The sequence below is a fragment of the Phoca vitulina genome, unplaced genomic scaffold (genome assembly GCF_004348235.1).
Source record: "Phoca vitulina isolate PV1807 unplaced genomic scaffold, GSC_HSeal_1.0 scaffold12, whole genome shotgun sequence".
NCBI lineage: Eukaryota > Metazoa > Chordata > Mammalia > Carnivora > Phocidae > Phoca > Phoca vitulina.
The window spans coordinates 26,897,933-26,918,055 of NW_022589715.1; the positions used below are offsets into that span (position 1 = coordinate 26,897,933).

The following is a 20,123-nucleotide window of genomic DNA, read 5'->3' on the forward strand; positions in this document are numbered from 1 at the left end:
TAACATTCGTTGAAGGGTAACCCATCTTCAACCCTGAGGAGAAGCCCTATCTAGCCACAAACAGGGCCCTTTATTTGTCTATTCTTTCATTTACTCACTCAAGCAACTGGAGCTGAGCCCCCACGGCTTGCCAGCACAGTGTTATATTTTGAGAAAAATAGAGTGAAAAGAATAAATCTGCCACCAAGATTGTCTACATTTATAGAAGAGTATGTTTTGTGAGGGTGACGACATAAGTAAAGGATGGAGGCCATTGAAACTCCCAGGACCACAAGGCTCTGGAGGGCAGAACCCAGAGCAGAACTGGCTGTACTGTCTCATCTGAGGTCTTTGGGGATAAGCCAGAGAGGTCACCTCAAGGTCAGTCTTGGAGATGAATTCCTAGGAGTGAATTGGCAAGTCAGAAAAATCCAACAACACTTCTCTTTGTAAATACCAAAAATCCCAGCTGACCGAAGATATCCCCATTCTGAGTTGCATTTCACATGTCATGACCCCGTATCATATCTGTTCACATGCACACACAATGATTAAGGACAGCACCATGATTGTCCTGTATTCTTCAATGAGGAATAGTGTATTTCCTTTTCTAGTAGTGACGTTCCTTTTTTAATCTATTGAAATAGAGAGTACTGAATTCTGGGCCTGTTCTAGGACTAATGCTTGGAGCATGTGTGTGTGTGTGCGTGCGAGCGCGCATGAGAGTGTGTATTTGATGTCCACTGGAAAGAAGATGCCTGGCAGTCGCTTGGCTCTTCACCCCTCCAGAGTAGGGGGCGACTCTGGCTGTCCTTGGAGACGTAGCTGTGAAGCAGTTCAACTTGTCTGGTCCTAAACAAGTTATGTGATTTTCCCATAGCTCGGTTTTCCCATCTAAAAAGTTCTTGCCATAGAGAAATATTAGGATGAGTGAGCATGATAATGAACCTGGATATAAGTTCATTATTCAAAGCCAGGTGCTTATTGTTAATTGTATGCCCACCCATGTCAATGCCCTCGGTATGCATCCCTCTTCCTCCCAAAGAAACATAGTCACAAAATCGACGGAAGGTGATGTAGAACTAAACCATCAGATGAAAACCACATTATTGGATTCCCCCTTAAACTGCCAATAATTTGGAGTATCTAGAGACTGTGAGAAATCCTGACTCTGCTGCCAGTTAGAGAAGACTCTCAACTCAGGAAATACCCCTCTTAGTTGTTAAAATTGAACTTTCTTGCTTTCACTGAGGTCTTGAAATTTCAAGTCATTTTTCTTTGTCTTCTCTTTATACAGGAGGATCACTGTTGGTTGCATGGAATCTCAGAAAGTCATGCTTTTTTATATTATGCATTTCGATATTCCCTATTAAAGAGGACCACCAAGAGCTTGTTATAAAGTTGTGTTTATTCTAAGTTTAGCTATTTAAATAGTAGATATGTCTCCCTTAGGATATGGTGCGTGTAGAACTGGTTAAAGTTTGGATAATTAATGTTGAACTTGTTCACATATATGGCAGAGCGTTTGACTTCATAGAGCCGTTAATTGAATGTTAGACACTGTGTTAAGCTCTTTGGGGATAAGTCCAAGATTAGTGAGCTATAGATCCTGACCTATAGACCTATAAGACCTAACGATCTTAAATTTTGATGCAGAAGAAAAGGTCAGTAAAATACCCTGGAATGCGGAAAAGGGAGAAATGAGAAATCAGTCCCAATGGGAGGAATTCCAGTGTGTTTTGTGGAGATAGTAGCACGTGAGCTGTGCCCGAAGGACTGGTGGGATTTGAATGCAGAAAGCTGGAGCGGAGAAGGTTCTAGAAGTCTAGATTCAGACTATGCTTTTCAGGGCACTGTGTAAGATCCTTTGTAGAGCTAAATTATGTTACCTGTTCCTGTGGGATTTTTTTATTTTTTTTTCTGCTGAAACATTAGAAAGGAGATTTGGGCTGCTTAACCACAAGGCAAAGGAATTATCAGGGCCAACACACACGCGAAGTGATCAGTGCAGCCTGCAGCCTACCCCAGCCAGCCTGGAAACCCCTTCAGGTCTAACACAGCCCTTTAGATCCCAAGTATCCCAAGGCTGTCCTTCTGTTTCAGAAACCAGGCCTGCCTTCTTCAGGTGGAAGTATGACTTCTCTGGAAATATTGGATGAAACTAGGTGGTGTTGGGTAAATCACACCTCACAGTCTGGTACCTAAGTCCCCTGCTGTATTTTGACCACAACGGCTGCCAGGTCACCTTCCAAAGGCAAACGCAGAGTCAGCACCAGAAGAAAGGGCAACACCTCCTTTAACTGAACATAATGAAGGGAGGGAACATTCTTGACCTCAGGGCAAACAGAGCAACTTCATCAAGCGACAGCTTCTTGCCCTATTTTCCTTTGGGAGTATGAGAGAGCTGCACACAAGGGAAACACAGCCAGACTGGAGCCCATGGAACTCGGCATGGTGCTTTCTCTTCAAGGATTAAGAAAAGGCTTTTGTGGATGTAAAGAGGGTTTTTCTTCCTCCCTCCTCTTTGCAAAGCAATGTAATTTCCTCCCTTGATTTCTGGGCAGAAAATTTGCATTCCAATGATATGTGCTTTAATTGATTGCAGCTATTAAATCCCTTGGCTTACGAGCATATGGTTCAGGATATAACAGACCCATGGAATGTTAAATTCAATCATTCTTCTCTCCATATGCAGGAAACTTGACAAAGGCATTGGGAAGAGGAAGGGTGAGGGGGTTGTGCTCAGTTTGCACACAATAGACTTTAGGGGTTGAGGGCAATGAACTTGAATCCTCGCCCCTATATCTTTTGATCTCATTAAGTTTTCAGACCTGCACCCTGGCTTCTAAATTGGTGAGTGATGCATCCAGGGGCCTGTTGCTTTGGGAGTGATCAGAGGATGAGGACAACTCCTGGCCAGGCGCTCCTGCCCAGGGATGCTCCTTCTCACCGTTAGCCTTTAATGCCTCCACCAGATTGTACCCCAGGCCATGCTTGCACCAGAACTGCCTACTGGCCAATTTATGGTGGAGTCTAAGATGTTTTCTCTTCCTTTTAATGATGAGGATTTGAGAGCAAGTTCAGGATATTAGCATATCCACTCCCCATCCCCCAATATATTTTTATTACTGCCTGGCAAATCTTTAAATCTTTAAACATTGTTTTCAATGAAAGAAAAATGGAGTACCTCAGCATCAGGCTGTTCATAGAATCACTGTTTGGAGAATGTATCAAATTTGCCCTGATCTACATACATGAAGCATACCTCTGCAGGGAAAAGAAAAACCTAAAGTGTCTGTGTTAGAGGAGAAAACTGTATGGATAAAAATATCTATGTTTGTGTTTCAGATTTTATCTTTGCAGGTAGAAACCCTCCCAAACCATTCTGTCTGTGGCTGCCACAGTTCCGTTCAGTTCCTGTTCATCTTTGATTCAGAAAGGACCTAAGACTTCCCTCCCTGCTCCCTCCGATGCAGTGGGAGCCTGGGCCTGACTTAGCTCTGCTTTGCAAGGGCCTGAGTCCTGGGCCAGCCCAGCCAGCTCTCTGTTCCACCTTACCAGCCTCTCCATCTGGCTGCAACCCGCTCTGGTCACTTACCTCACTCTCCTCCGCAGGGGGTGGAGGAACCTCCTTGATAATCTGAAAAGAAAAAAAAAAAAAAGAACAAGTCAGTGGAAATCTCTGGCCACCTGCTTTCCAAGAGGCCTGTTCTCCAGAAGGGTAGTATGGCCATAATTACCACCGTGATGGGCCCACGCAAGAAAGGCTGAGTCAATGCCATGATGTGTCTTTCTGGGCAGAATAGCTCAGTTAGTTAGAGCCTGATGCAGACTGAGGGTTGCGTCTTCAATTGTGTCTGTTTTATATAGAGAAAAAAAATGTTCCACAAGGGACAGTTTCATCTCTCATTTCTCATTACCCAGGTAGCTGTCTTGCAAATTTATTTGCTCATATGTTCATCCAGTTATTCATGCATCAAATCGTTTATCTACCCATGCAAACATCTGCACATGTGACAAAGAACTGTGCACCACACAAGAGAAGATGGTGCTGCAGAGATGAGTCAGGTGTGTGCCACACTCAAGCTGTTGGCAGTCTTGTTAACTGCCACTGGTCCCAAATGGTACCTACCCAAGGAGGGAGGGTGTGATGGTCAGGCAGACCAATTCCTGACAGAGGGCAGCAAAAGAGGGGTAACCAAGGATTTCTTTTAGGGCCCTGACTTTTAAGGGGCACAAAGATTTACATTACAATATTGTAAGATTGGATTCTGCAACTTCCCCATCATCAGGACTGAAGAAGAGAGACATGTGGACACTCCGGGAGGAGAGAACAATCCGGAACTCCTTCTAACCAATGAGAGGATGATTGACGCATGGGAGGAGGACAGTTGGGTGACAGTGAGCACCTTCTCCTCCTGCTTGTCCCCAGTTTGCACGCCTCATGCGTAAAAGGAAACCATGTAACCTTGCAGTTAATTAGATTTAGAGTCTTTTATAAAGCAGCTTGGCCATTATCTACTGTGACTCCACCAAGTCCCTTGGAGGCTCCCTCCTCTCACTCCAAGCTTAGAATTTTGGGTCCCCTACATGCTGTCTTTTCCTTAGAGAATTCTGGTAAATACAAAGGTCATTCTATATCTCTTGATGTCCTAGTGCCAGGGCTGGCCTGGGCCACTTTTAGCATGGGTGCTCAGGCCCTCCCACAGGACCAGCCAGATCCTTACTCTTTTAGTTGGAGAGCTCGTCTGGCTGCTGACCTGGCAGCCTCTAGGCATCAAGGTCTTCCTCACCTTTCCCTCCTGAGCACATGTCTCCTTTGATTGGATGATTTGGGGACCTCATCAGCGCTCTGATCCCCACTGCTCTCACCCGCACTACCACTATCTGTAATATCGTCTCTGTATGTTGAGATTGGCTACTGACTTGAGGTTGTATTAACACCAGCCAGGGAACGGAGACTCCAGCCATCTAAAAGGATGGTATTCAATTAACTAAGAGGCCAAGGTTAAGGCCTCCAGGGCTTTCAAGCTGTCATTTCATCTGCACCCACTTCCTGGCCACTGTGGAAAGCCTGCTGAAGGTCTTTGGAAAGCATGAAGCCATGATTTTGCTCACCCACTCAACACTGGCTCTGAATTCCTTAAGGAAATCTCTGGGGAGGGCCATTACTGTCCAATGCTGACTTCCCATCGTCCCAGAGGCGGGGATGATTTTAAAACAGGAAATGGCCAGAAACTGGAGGGAGAGGTGAGGAGCTGGGAACAGCAATCTGGCATGGGTCTTTTCTCTTAGGGCTGGGTTGGGAGGGGAGTGAGAGGGAGAGCAGGATATCGGGGAAACACAGACAGATGTTGACAGAAGTGCTGTGGGCAGTGTGCACGGCAAGGACGCTGGGGATATAGAGGTTCCGTGCAGAGCAGCTGGGCTCTTGTCTTCACTGCGCTGCCAGCTTCCTCCCTCACCGCATGGAAGCACAGCATCATTGTCCAATGGGAACCCCTGACCTGCCTTTTTCTGAGTGTGAAGATCTGACAAGTCCTTGAACCTCCCTGGGCTCTACTGTTCTAATCTGTTAAATGGGAGTAACGTAACCTTGTAGAGTCATGATGAGCAATAATGTTTGTAAAACATCTGGTATAGAGTGGGTGTTCAATAAATGGTACATGCTATTATTATTATTATTCTCCTTTGCCTTTCTTTTCTCCTTTCTCTATCTCTTGCCTTTATTACCCCTTTAACGAAGGTTTTACTTACCCCCTGCATATACTGATCTACTAATGACTATGTATGGTGGTTTCCATAAGATGGGTAAGGCAGGAGACTGGTGCTCAGACAGTGGTCAGGGGGCTTGAGAGTGGCCAAGGGACATCAGGGTGGTTGGCAGTAAGGTGTCTTACCACACGTGTGTAGGCATGTGACATGAACCAGGGAGTGCAGCACCAAGTGGCCTACGACTCAGACCAACCCAACTGTGGTTGCCATTCAGAGTCACTTCCTGAGTATTTACTGAATTCTACATCCAGCAATGTCCCAAGGGGAACCCACAAGACAATGTCAGAATACACAATGTATCAAGTATTAATCAAAGGTGGACTAATTTGTAATCCAGGTTCCATGCTGACACACTGTAAATGGGCACCTGAGCTTCTGGAAAAATGCCACCATGCTCAGGTAAATAGGACGAGGCACCGCTAATCTGGCCTTATTGGCTGGGTGCCTGGCAGTACGGAGCAGGAATGAAGAGGAAGTCTTCCTATTGCTTCAAGCTCTGCCACCATCAGGCCTCCCCTGGCACAGCAGGAGAGCGTTTCAAAGAATGATCCAGACAGGCGACGTTGAAGTCATTACCTAACTATTCCAAGTCATGAAGCTAGACAGGCTGTCTGTGAGTGAGCCAAACCCCTGTGCCAAGACCAGCACACAAGCCACCCAAAGGAATGCTCTGAGCACAGGGACACGTCGGCCCTCTCCACCCCAACCCTCAGAGGGCCCGAGCCCATGCCTAGGAGAGCAGTTGGGCAACACACCACATCGCTCTCGAGCCTGCGGTCCACTGCAGCCTGGCTGCACAGAGGGGCCCGGGACCCACAGGATAAAAGGCCAACTGCCCCACCTCCACAATATGTGATGTGCCCCCACCTTTCCACCTCACCCCTCTTCACTTTCTGCACTTCAGAAAGTGAAGAGGGGTGAGGTGGAAAGGTGGGGGCACATCACATATTGGTCACCTTCCTGCTCATTCCATGTACCCTTGGTCACCTTCCTGCTCATTCCATGTACCCTGCTGGTTCTCACTTGTAGCCTAAATGCTTTCTATCCCACCCTGCTTTGTTTTTTTTTTTAAAGATTTTATTTATTTATTTGACAGAGCGAGATACAGTGGGAGAGAGAGCACAAGCAGGGGGAGCAGGAGAGGGAGGAGAAGCAGACTCCCCGCTGAGCAGGGAGCCCGATGCGGGGCTCGATCCCAGGACCCTGGGATCATGACCTGAGCCGAAGGCAGACGCTTAACGACTGAGCCACCCAGGCGCCCCCCACCCTGCTTTGTCCCTGTGCCTGCACATAACCAGGTTAACACTGACTCATGGACTCATCGACTCAGATCAGTAAATACACCTGCCCTTGAAGTCACCCCTGACCTCACAGCACAGGCAAGTTCCCCTTTGTGGGATCTCACAGAACCCAGGGTCTGTTGTAGCACTTTTAATTATAATTAACAGATGAATTCAACAGTTCTTTTCTTCCAACTAGTATGACTAGAAAGCGTTTATTTCTAACTAGAATGTAAGCTGGAATCAGCTGAGCACTGCCAAGCATAGGCTTGATTTGGCCCACTTCCCTTCTGAGAAGGTTCTGGGAGATTCCTCTTGGTTGTGAGTGGGCTCGTCAGATCTTTCCCCGTTAGGAGGGACAAATAGAAGATGGTAAGGTTGAAGAGTTCCTTAGTAAAATGTTTCAAAGGAGAATGCTCGATAAACATATTAATAGGATAACATGGTGGCACTGAATGGCAGTACTGGGGACAAATCTGGGGCCATTTTTCGTATTTCTCCTCCAGAGGCCAGCACCACTTCTCCACTTACTAGCATCTTTAGCTTGGATATTGTGAACAGGCAGAAGGTGACCATTTGCTTCCTTGGGAGAACAGCCCTAGAGATCCTTCTGCATTGATGGTTGGACTGGTGAGGTAGAGGGGATAAGAAAAATGAGAGAGAATGTGGACTTTTGAATTCTATTCATGTTTCTTTGCTATCTGAGAACTTCTTGAGACTGTCTCTGCTGTGAATTGGGAGCAACGACCCCTCTCCCTGCTCATCAGTTTCAGCCATGTTTGTTTAGGTAGACATGAGATAGGGCCAGATTTGACAGAGACTGTTGTATGGATAAAGGAAAGAAAAGATCAGGTAGAATCTTATTGAACTGAAATCTTACTGGCAACTTCTCAGTGAGTCAAAACAAAGTACAGTTTTGTGTACACCCCTTAGTCCGACTACTGGAAATGGTAATGGTGAAGACGTGGAGACAGAGCTGACACGGCACGAACACGGTCGGAAGATCATATATACCCAGGTCCTCGTTGATACCTGGGAACTGTACTCTGGCTTTATGAGTCAAGTTCACCTGTTTAGGTCTCTGTAATGCTCTCTTTTAAAATGAATTTTATAGAATGTTAAGGTAAAATAAAGCACCTGCTGAGTTTATTTTGCTTATTTTTTTTTTCCTCCAGAAGTATTCAAGTTTTGCTCCTAATTTGTATGTTTTGATCTTTGGCACTCTGTTTGCCTTGTTAACTTTGCTGCTACTGTCTTGTGCAATGGAATGCAGAATGCATTCTACCCCATTTTTGACAAGGCACCTCTTCCTTTTCCCAGATGATAGCCACACTGGCTCACTAGATGCTCCATTTATTTATTTTTTGTTTTTATTTTTATTCTTTTTAAAGATTTTATTTATGGGGCGCCTGGGTGGCTCAGTCGTTAAGCGTCTGCCTTTGGCTCAGGTCATGATCCCAGGGTCCTGGGATCGAGCCCCGCATCAGGCTCCCTGCTCCGTGGGAAGCCTGCTTCTCCCTCTCCCACTCCCCCTGCTTGTGTTCCTGCTCTCGCTGTGTCTCTGTCAAATAAATAAATAAAATCTTTAAAAAAAAAAAAAAATAAAGATTTTATTTATTTATTTGAGATAGAGATAGAGATAGATAGAGAGAGAGAGAGAGAAAGCACAAGCAAGGAGGGGCCAAGGGAGAGGGAGAAGCCGACTCCCAGATGAGCAGGGAGCTGGACAGACATGGGGCTCGATCCCAGGACCCTGAGATCATGACCTGAGCTGAAGGCAGACACTTACCCAACTGAGCCACCCAGGCACCCCCTATTTTTTATTTTTAAAGATTTGAGAGAGAGTGAGAGTGAACACAAGCAGGGGGAGAGGCAGAGGGAAAGGGAGAAGCAGATTCCCCACTGAGCAGGGAGCCCGATGCGGGGCTCCATCCCAGGACTCTGGGATCATGACCTGAGCTGAAGGCAGAATCTTAACTGACTGAGCCACCCAGGCGCCCCTAGATGTTCCATTTCAAGCTGTGAGTCAGGTCAACATGCTCATGAGGAGCAGGAGGAGGCCAGGCCTGGCTATTCCCACATGGTCACCTGCTATGTCCCCACCACCACAACTGCACATTTCTCCTCCTTATCTTTCCTGTCTCTGCTCCCTGTGACAGCAGTTGGCTGTAGGCTAAGCTGTACAAGCTCATTTTAGACAGATGCTCATCTTAGGGCATGAGAAGTGGGACAAAACAGGGGACTTCTTTTGGGTTCCCTTTCTCCATAAATTGTATTTAGTGACTCAGGATCCTTTGCGCATGAGCTGGATGAGAAGCATCTCCTGCAACCCCTCTACACTGAAGGTGCGGTTCTCTTGTTGCGGAGGAGACCCTTCCTTGACCCAGAACCAGTTGTGTTGTCCAGGCAAAGTTCAAGAGAACTGTTTAAAAATACTAGTCTGTTAACAAAAGTCAGCACATGTCCTCTAATTTGAATGAGTTTTAAACTTCATGGAGTATCAGAGTTACCTGGAGGGCTTCTTAAAACACAGATTTCTGGGCTGCACTCGGCAGTTTCTCATTAGTAGGTCTAGGGAGGGGGGGGGGTCTTTCTATTTCTTTTTCTTAAAGATTTTATTTATTTGAGAGACACAGAGAGAGAGAGAGAGAGTGCATGAGCAAGGGGAGAGGGAGAAGAAGGCCTGCCCCTGAGCAGGGAGCCTGATGTGGGGCTCGATCCCAGAACCCTAGCGACTTGGCAGATGCTAAACCAACTGAGCCACCCAGGCGCCCCTGGGTCTTTGCATTTCTAACGAATTCGCAAATGTTGCTTCTGCTCCTGGTCCATGGACCACACTTTGAGAATTATGAATTAGCTTATTTCTAACAATGCTATCCTCAACTAGATATGTGGGGGCCATGTTGTTGCATCAGGTCAGACATTCCTGTTGAGAGTTGCTTATGGCTGATTAGAAACACTGGCTTCGAAAATGTCTCAGTCTAAAAATTATGGTGTCCCCTGCTTTATTATCAGGAGCTATGGGATCTCCATAGCCCATATGTCAGTGTGTTGGGGAAGACACGGAACTGTTTCTGGAGGAGACTCCCAGCTCTGCTCACAGACACTCTCTGGCTTTCTCTAGTGAGCGTTTGTGCTCATCTGTATGCAGAGCTGGCCTCTTGGACCCAGCCCTGAAGCAATCCCAGCCACATAGTTCCCTGGGAGCTAGGGACACAGATCTTAGCCTTCACGGTCTGCACCATCGTCAGTTAACGCAATGAACTGTGTTTACATCTTTCTTCTGTACCAGACCTCAGCCCCTAGAAGACATGGGCATACTTGGCCAGCTTTTATCTCCTGACACGTAGCCCGGTGCTTGTTGCTCAGTCACTATTTCTGGGAGGAATGGGGGTGCATTCTTATGGTGGAAAATGTAAAGGAAGCATTCCTCATTATTCTAAACTTCCTTGCCTCTCCAATAAGCACTCCGGTAATACAAGACTCAGGACTGGTCTCCTGTCTCTCAATCGTCCATATAGATGCTTCTCTAGTAGTTAATACGCTAATAGTGCCAACTGCTGAGAGTCGGTTGTGACACTTAGATGCATCATGAGGCTCTTATTAGGGTCATAGGTTGGATTTATATTAATTACAGTACTTCATTGGACACATCTATACCCCATTCTATTCCCTAACCCCAGCTTCCACGTAAATTCACATGTGTGTAGTTCAAGAATCCACTTTCCAAGCATTGTGTCCCAAACTAAATTTCTAATAAGACTTCCCGAAAATTTGAAAGTGACATGTACGTCCCTTTTGTTACAATACAGGCATGTAATATGTGAATTTGTTCATATGTGGTAGGTAAACTGGGCATAAAATCAGTACACTATGAGATCATGTTACCTCAAAATTTGATTGTTCATGAGGTAAAGGAGGGTAGGTAATATAAAGGTAATATAAAGAAGGTAATATATATATACATATTATATATATTAATTTTTTGTGTGGTAAAAATCACACAACATAACATTAAACTTTTTAAAGTGTGAGGGGATTATATTTCGTGTCGTTGAGTAGCATCGGGTGAATGTGAAGATGCTGCCCAGCTGCCATCAGTGACCTGGGAAGGAAACACAAACCCTCACACACCACATCCGTTTTCTCACTTCCGTTCACCCTCGTTCAATGCCAGTGTATATCATGCTCCTGAGCCTCTGTACTTTTCCTCACGAAAGCATTTACTAGGGCATCCTCAACACGAGTGTGTGTCCTGGTCATAAGAGTACAGGCATTGAGTGAAGGAGGAGAGCCTTACAGTGTGGAGGAGAAGTTGTGAGGAGATGAGAGAAGATGAGGCATCGGGAGACCCATGGGAGTAAAGGTGCCCACACTGAGCTTCATCAGAGGCCACACCGAAGAACCAAAAGAAAAGAGAATGAAACTGAACGGGGGGCCATCATTGGCTTTGAAGAGGATTAGAGGCATGCTCCATGGATTGAAGAAAAGGCTTTAATGCCCCGAGCAGCAGAGTAGTACTTTCATGGCATTCGGTCTTACTTAGAGCCACACAAATAGTCTTTTTTGTTATGAAAAGAAGAACCTGGCAAAACAACAGAAGCTGGATTCCTATTTTAAGCTGGTGCAGAAGGAATAACAAGACAGTGAGTCACAGCCATCTACCTCTGGTGTCGTGACACTTTGTCCTAAGAATGTCCTTCCTTCCGTCCTGTCTCCATCACTCGAAGCCACAGTGCTACATCATATTCACATGCACCAGGAAACTTCATGTGTCTATTTTTACAAATCAAGGCAAAGTGGTATATTTACTGTAACATAATTTAAATTAGGGATTTACGATGCTTAAAATGGTGGAATTTTTATTGAGTTCATTATTAATTTTTAAAAGTGGTATGTTTTATTAGACTGCACAGTTTTGAACGTTCTGCTTTGAACTCATGTCTCCCATTAGTCCTCTTATTTTTGTGGGGCCAAAATTCCATAATGCAGTGATATTTTTAAGAACACATGTTATAGGAGAAATGATAGTATTTGGAGAACTTTTTTTTTTTTTTTTTGAAGAACTTTTGATGTACTTGCTAACTTAACAGCCATTGCTAACTTTGAAGAGAACACAGGAACTCCTGACCCAGCCTGATTTCCTTATCTCACATCTGGTCTCCGTGTTTTCCGTATGTATTGGAAAACCCTAAGGAACCTAAGTAATAATATTCCTTCGGTTTTTGGTAATTTTGGATTGTGAGCTCATGGGTACTTTGCATTTACCTGAGGGAATCCTGTGAGGATTGGGCTGAGGACTCCACCTGCCAGAGAGGATTTGTTTCCTTCTGCAGATTCCTAAGTACTTCCAAACTGACCACTTTTTTTTGTGTGCAATTTACAGAACCACAAGTAAGATATATTTGAATTCTAAAACTGAGAGTTTATAGTTTTGAATTCTTAGGGACACACACGCGCACACACCAAACCCACGGCCCATCCTTTTATGCAAGTTCCCAGCTTTAGGCAGAAGACTCCATTCCAACTCCCACAATTTTATGGGCCTATATAAGGCTATTAAAACAAAGGTCTAGGTTATTGAGATCAGAAAATCTCCTGCTCCTCGGACTGCCACTGCTTTAGGGTCAGTCAACCATCTTGTTTCCAGATCCTTCTTTATTTTGGCCCTGGAAATGTCCTCTATTTTCTTATGAGCCTGGATATGTATTTGAAACAACTTTTATTCTATTTTTTTCTAGGAGTTTTTTCCCCCCTCTGTTCTGCTATGTAGTCCTCACTGTATCACCATCAAGAGTAATTTCTTTTTCACAAATGATTGTTGTTTGCATGCTCAAAGGGGTTGGCTCAAATAAATATTGTATTCAGATGGCTAAAGTTTCTTGGGGCCTTACATTTAAAACACCGCTTAGCCTGAGACTTCTGGGTTGATTTCTTAGCACTAACTCTTCAGCTGCCTCCTGGCCTCATAAGTTCCGTGTGAGGAGTAGCCATCAGAACAGAGCTGTGTGGAGAAGACATGCCAGCCGAGCTCCGAAAGGCGTCTAACAAGGGCTTTAATATCACAGGTAGAAGGGGATGCTTGCTTTCACGCTTTAAATCCTAGACTAACTTTATCATAACTATTCTTCTCATTAAAATGACAAAACCAAGGGAAAATGGGCAACTGGATGTGGAAGACATCCAGGAAGTATGAAATGCTAGCTAATGGCAGATACGTAGATCTTTCTACTCTATGAACAACATACATGTCACGGAAACCTCACAGCTGATTGGAGGGGGTTAGTGCGGGCCAAGCACCGCCTGCGTCCGGTAGTTGGACGCTGTAGTTTAGCAAAGGCTACAGTGCCAAGGGTGTTGATCTAGAATGTAGTACAAGAAATTTTCATAGAAATGAGGTCAACCTTTTTCTTTTTTGCATTTGGGACTCAAATTTCAAATGTTTTTGGCCCTCCCAACTCATCTCTCTTAAGACTCATCCCTAATTTGCCTTAGAGCGAATGCCTTAATAACTAAATGAGAGTAGTGAGGGACAAGCATTTTCACATTAGTTAATTAGGCCTACGTGGCTCACACGGTAACTTAAAAGAATAGCTGTGCATATTCTCCAGTAGATGATATGTCACTGTCACTGCAAAACTCTGTTAAGTGAAACCGTTAAAAGAAATCCATGAATTCAGATCCCCTCAGGCTTGGGGGGAGGAGCGTCTGGTCTGCCTAGCTTATGGGCAAGATGATTCCAGCCACAAGTAGTGCCTATGGGATCTGAGCAGGGCGCACAGGGAACAAGGAAGGCTTGAAGATGTTCACAGCATGTCAAGCTTGTTGGCTTTGAAGCAGTCTCTCAGCAGGCCAGGAAAGAGGCTGCACCTCAGAGCTCAGGAATCTGCTCTTTCCACTGCTTGACTATGTTTCCCAAACAGTATTTGGTAGAATACTCATGTCTTTCCAGGTGTCAGTACATTAATAGGTATTTGGAAGGGCAGGGGGTTGGGATAGGCTAAGGAAGGGTTCCAGGGTCAAAATAAGTTTGGACATTCATAACACAAATGATCTTATTAAACGCTCTGAGAAGTCCTACAGTGAAGACAGTTATTCAATTTAGTTTAATGGTGTCTTTCAAACTTATTGTCTAAATACCCCTCTTTTGCAGTATACCTACTCACATCTTGTTAGGTACTACTGTTCTGTGGACATAGTTTGGAAATGCTGCCCCTGATTAATTCCATCATATAATCCTCAGGTCATTTCCATGTATAATCAGGTTTGAGAACCACAGGCCAGGGAATCTCGAAAGGGAGGAGTAGATTCACTTATAGGAGGTAAGAATATAAAGAAGTAACTTTAGAGACAATATGGTTCCAGTGTTTAAATTTTACAAACGAGGAAATTAAGGTGGAGGGATTGGCGCGATCCTGTAAGTGAAGAGGAAGATACGTATTGGAACCCAGTTGTCTTTAATGACAGCTCGCCTCTCCTCGTTTTACCCAGCAGGCATGGGGATGGTGGTGTCTGGGTTATAAGGCAAGTGGCAAGGCCAGCGTGGCAGGGATGAGGGGAACCACGAAGCAAGGCAGAGATGAGAACAGACTGGGTGTGTGTGGTGTGGGGTGTGGGGTGCAGAGCTCCAGAGGTGAGGGCAGGCCATGACAGAGCTCTGTGTGCCTGTCAGGAATAATCTCGTAAGCTACGGAGTGAGGAGTGTCCAGATGGGAATGGGTGGAGGCTAGAAAGGGATCCAGAAAGCATGATGAGTCTAGGCCCGAGATGCATGGCTAAGAAGCTGCTTGCACCAGTCAAGTTTCTATTAAACAAACCATCTGTAATTCCCTTTGCTGATGTTAAGCTTGGCTGTCTGGCCCTACCAATTAAATGTTATGCTTAAAGGTGTGGAAAGCATTGTTTGAAGACTTTATTTTTATTTCAATAAGGCATATCAAGTTCTTGATTAATTTTTGCCCCTTGCAATTTGTCATCAGAGATGTCAAAGGGACTTAATTTGTTGAACTGTTCTTGAAATTCAATAAAGTGAATTAAACATGATCTTTTATACACTGCTTTAAAAACTGTTCATAAGATACCTACAAAAGCATTAAAAACAGAAGAGAGCAGAATTTTGCTTATGTAGGGAGAAACTCTGGATGCATGCACACTATCCTCTCCCTACAAACTGAATAAAAATATTTGCATTTGAACAGAAATATAATGATTTGATCTCACCTAAATAGCATGGTTTAATTGGATTTCAGGAGAACTGTAACTTTATAACAGGATCTCTTTTGTTTTCTTTCTAATAGTGATAAAAAACACATAACCTAAAACTTATCATCTTAACAGTTTTTAAGTGTATGGTTCAATAGTGTAAAGTTTATTCACATTGTTATGCAACCAGTCTCCAGAATTTTTTCATCTGGCAAAATATGGCAAAATCTTTTTACCTGGAGTTCCTGATATACCATTAACCTCCCAATAACACGAGCACATTTCTACGATTTTACTTAAGAAACTGATATAAATGTCTTTTGTTATGCAATTTGATGCATATAAGACATTACATGTAACCTCCATGTAATTTATGAAATGCAGGACTGTCTGCATTTTCTAGAATAGTTCAGTGCTCTCATATCACTGATTCACTGTTGACTTTTTTCTCTACACATTCAAGCCATTCAAAATATTTACTCTTCTAATATATTTCAGCTCTTTTTTTCCTCATGGGATCCTCTTCTTATTTTCATTTCCTAATCTTCTACTTTTTTGAGTTCAATTGAGAGATTTCAATACTATTGGACCAAACTTACGAGTAGATGGAGTGGCCAGCGCATGACTTAAAGGGTACTGTGATGCCCCTTGTGGGACTGACGCAGGGCTTTATTTCTTTCTGGTAAAATACTGACCCTTGAATTCTCTTTTTGAAAATGCAAATAAGTCTGGCGTGTGCAGTCCGGTGCCTGGCTCTCCCTCAGTGCGGGTGTTTTTGTGCCAGTGAATACACGTAGGAATCTTAGAAGCCAAAGTTTTACCTGGGGATCCCGAGGGCCAGGCTGGGGAACACTAAAAGGTTTTGATCCAGGATCTGGCCTATTACTTCTCTCTCTCTATCAGTCATGACTGAGAGATTCTACTCTGCTATGTGGGCAGTAAGTTACCCCAGGTTCCATCTAGCTGAAAGATAAGAGCCCAGATGGGCATGGGGTCCTGGAAGAAAGGCAAAATGCAATGGGGAGCACTGGTCACCCTTCACATGTCTTCTTCCAGACAGGGCCAGCAGGAAGCAAGGATGATGAGGCAGAGGGCAGGCCTGATAGTAACCACTATGTCTGGTCTGGTCATACTGGTCGTTACACTTTAATAATATTTATTTTATTTTATTTTTTTGAAGATTTTATTTATTTATTTGGCAGAGAGAGACACAGTGGGAAAGGGAACACAAGCAGGGGGAGTGGGAGAGGAAGAAGCAGGCTTCCTCTGAGTAGGGACCCCGATACGGGACTCGATCCCAGGATCCCAGGATTATGACCTGAGCAGAAGGCAGACGCCGAACGACTGAGCCACCCAGGCGCCCATTGCTCTTTATGATTAGTAAATAGCAACCCGAGTCCCTGCCCTTCTGCCCCAGGATTTTGTGGACTGCCCCCCACCCCTGCCCCATAGCCAGCCACTAAAGGGTTAATGTTTGGCTCAGTTGGGGTGGGGAGCCTTATACGATTGTTAAATATTTTGTACATCACTCCTGGAGAAAACTTTGTAACAGAGACAAGCCTCTCGTACTCTACATTTCACAAGACCCTTCTGCTCCCTGGTTGTTTCCCATCATCACGATGCAGTTTTTGTACCAGGTCATGGGGCATCCCCTGCACTTGGGGCAGGGTAGGGGGAGTGACAGAGGAAGGTTTCAGGACCATCATTCATAAGGATGCCCTCTGCCAGTCCCAGAACTGTGGGTAGGGGTGTTGTCCCTCAAGGGAGAGAAACGTCCTGCATCCTCAGAACCAGGATCCTGGGATGGGGGCAGGGGGCGGGGAGGTGGTGTTTGCCCTCCTTCCTGTGTACTCCCTTTAGAAAACACATGACTTTATCCTGTCTCCTCAGACACCATCATTCTTCAAGAGAGTCAGTGGTCAACAAATAGTTTTCGGGGGCATACTAAACATCAGAGCTCTGGCCAGCTTCCAGAAATAGGAGTGAAGGCAGTTTTTATAGACATGATACACAGGAAAATTAATCTCCAAGATCTTCCCTTGTAAAGAAATCCTTTGGGACTTACAAAATCAGATCACATTAACACATTTTGGCCACCTTCCAAAGCAACATGGACTTAAGCAGGGAAATTCATTGAAAAATATTTTGAATGTTGCAAAACAATCTGGCCTTGGGTGACACTGCTTCCAGTAATGAAAGATGTTAACTCAGAGACATTTCCCTGGAAATTAATACCGCAGCGAGATATCACCTCATACCAGGTAGAGGGCCGGCTACCATCAAAAGACAAAAGATAACAAACACTGGCGAGGATGTGGAGTAAAGGGAACCCTTGTGTGCTGTTGGTGGGGATGTAAATTGGAGCATGGGGGTTCCGTGAAAAATTAAAAATAGAGCTACCATATGATCCAGCAGTCCCACTTCTGGGTAGCTCTCCAGAGGAAAATAAAACCATGATCTTGAAGAAGTATCTGCACCTCCATGTTCACTGCAACTTTACTTACAACAGCCAAGACATGGAAACAACCCAAGTGTCCATCGACAGATGACTGGATAAAGAAACTGTAGTACATGTACACAATGGAATATTATTCAGCCATAAAAAGGAAGGAACTCCTGCCATTTGCAACAACCTGGACACACCTTGAGGGCATTATGCTAAATGAAGTAAGTCAAATGGAGAAAGACAAATACTATGTGATATCACTTACATGTGGAATTCAAAACAAAACAAAACAAAACTCCTAGAAACAGATCATATTTGTGGTTGCCAGAAGTGGGGTTGGAGGTGTAGGAGGAGAGGGAATTGGGTGAAGTGTTCTTAGCCATGGTCACCCTACTGTCCATTAACACATCTTGTTAATCATATCATGTTACATGTAGCGTATCTTGTTAATGGACAGTAGGGTGACCATGGCTAAGAATACTGTATGGTATGTTTGATAGTTGCTAAGAACTGCTAAGAGAGTAAATCTTAAAAGTTCTCATCACAAGGAAAAAATTTGTAACTATGTGAGAGGATGGATGTCAATCAAACTTATTGCAGTAAACATTTTACAATAGATACATGTATCAAATCATTATGTAGTATACCTTAAACTTATACAACGTTATATGTCAATCATATCTCAATAAAACTAGAAAGAAGAGACATTTCCTGCCAATATAAATGGAATTCTATGGAAATATAGGAATACAGGAATATATTCCTATTATAGTAAATATTTTTTGATATTGATAACACTGCACAGCATTTACTATGTGCAGGTTACTGCTCTAAGCAGTATATACATGCACTCTTTTAAGCTTCACCCTCTACCCATGAGTCAGTGCTCTTATGCTCCTCATTATACAATTGAAGAAACTGAGGTACAGAGAGGTTAGGTAACTTGCCCAAGATCACACAGCTGGTAAGTGATGGAGCGCTGCTAGCTGTCCTACTGTTCCTAGCTGTCGCCACTCAGAAGTAGCCGTTTTTGAGAATGAAAGGCACTGGGGTGGCGCCTACGACAGCAGGAGTCCTGCTGTTCAAGGCCACCATTACCTCCACCCCTGGCCACCCCTTTCTTTAAGAGCCCGCTGCAAAGGTTTGTTGGGTTTTTTTTTTTTCCCTCTCAGAATTTCAGTCTTGAAAATGTGCTTGTTTTTGAATCACCATAGAAAGGACCTTAGCTGACTCATGGGTTTTTTTTACCCTCAAAATAAAATGGTTGTGCAGCCTTAAGGACTGAAAACACCTTTTAACTTTCGGGGCTGCTGTCGGAAGAATGTGCGTGGAGTCTGGGTGAATTGGTCCAGTCTGGCTTGCACTAGCTGACCCGGGGCTTGTGCCTGTCCTGGGTCCCTCCTGCACACACATGTTCTGATCCACCGAAAGTTGTCTCTTTCCCTCAACACCCAGGGCCTCTGCTGGTGCAAGAGCCTCTTTTCTTTCCAGAAGTCCCTGCCACATGGATCCACATTCTGGTCAAGCTTCTCATCTCCTTCCTTTACCACCTCTTTATAAAATGTCATTCGAAGCTCTCTCCCCACCTTTTCGAGTCCAGTGCTCTCTGAGTTTTCGGCCCTTGCTGAGCTCAGTTGCATACACAGATGTGAGTTCCCTCCCTTGCACTGTGTACTGAATGCTCAAGAGAAAATGAAGAAAAGTTCTTGCCTGGAGAGGCTCACTCTCTCCCCCACGGGACTCTCCATGGAAGAACTAAGATACAGGGAATGGAAGATGCTGGGCGGCAGAACAGTGCTCACTTCAAACTCACCTGGGCTTTACTGTGCCTGCTCTGATTTGCAGAAAGGCAGGAATTAGGCACGTGAAAGCGATCTTTTTTTTTCATTTGGATATTACTTTGTTTGCACTTTTCCTAGCCTAGGGGCCAGGGAACAAAAATTGATAAACAGGCACATTTCATTGGGTGCCGCAGTTGATGGCAGGTTATTCCAGGCCCAAAGCTATCTAGGGAGACATTGGCTAGAGCCATGTGGTGGCTCCTGCTGGCGATGGTGGGGAGGAGACAGATTTGTATTGCTCTTGTAGCCGAAGTGCTTAGACTAGTGCTGGGCACACGGTAGATGCATCCTATAAATGTTAGCTAAAAATAATGAAATAAAGGCGGGTGTCACTCAGGCTTGTTAAATATAAAGAGGCCAAAAGCGCTCTCTCAGTTGGGCAGACTAGCTGCTGAGGCTAGCGTGGCCTTGGAAGAATATCAGCTAGTGCAACTCACAATGTGTGTGTGTGTGTGTGTGTGCGCGTGTGAGTGTGACGCTTGTCAAATACCACTCATCATTTACAGTATTCTGTGGGTCCTTCTGAGCACCAGAACCAGAGCGGCCCCCTTGGCTGCCCTACGTAAAGGCTGTGCCCACCGGCCATCTCACTCCCTAACC

General features: G+C 44.6%; 1 protein-coding gene across 1 annotated transcript in view; it reads right to left on the minus strand.

The window, feature by feature from the left end:
• Window positions 1–20,123, minus strand: part of ANTXR1 (ANTXR cell adhesion molecule 1) — a 217,337-nt gene that overhangs the window by 66,215 nt on the left and 130,999 nt on the right. Inside the window, exon 14 of the mRNA XM_032410814.1 lies at window positions 3,578–3,619. Coding sequence (XP_032266705.1) covers window positions 3,578–3,619 — 42 coding nt within the window. The remainder of the gene's footprint in view (window positions 1–3,577; window positions 3,620–20,123) is intronic.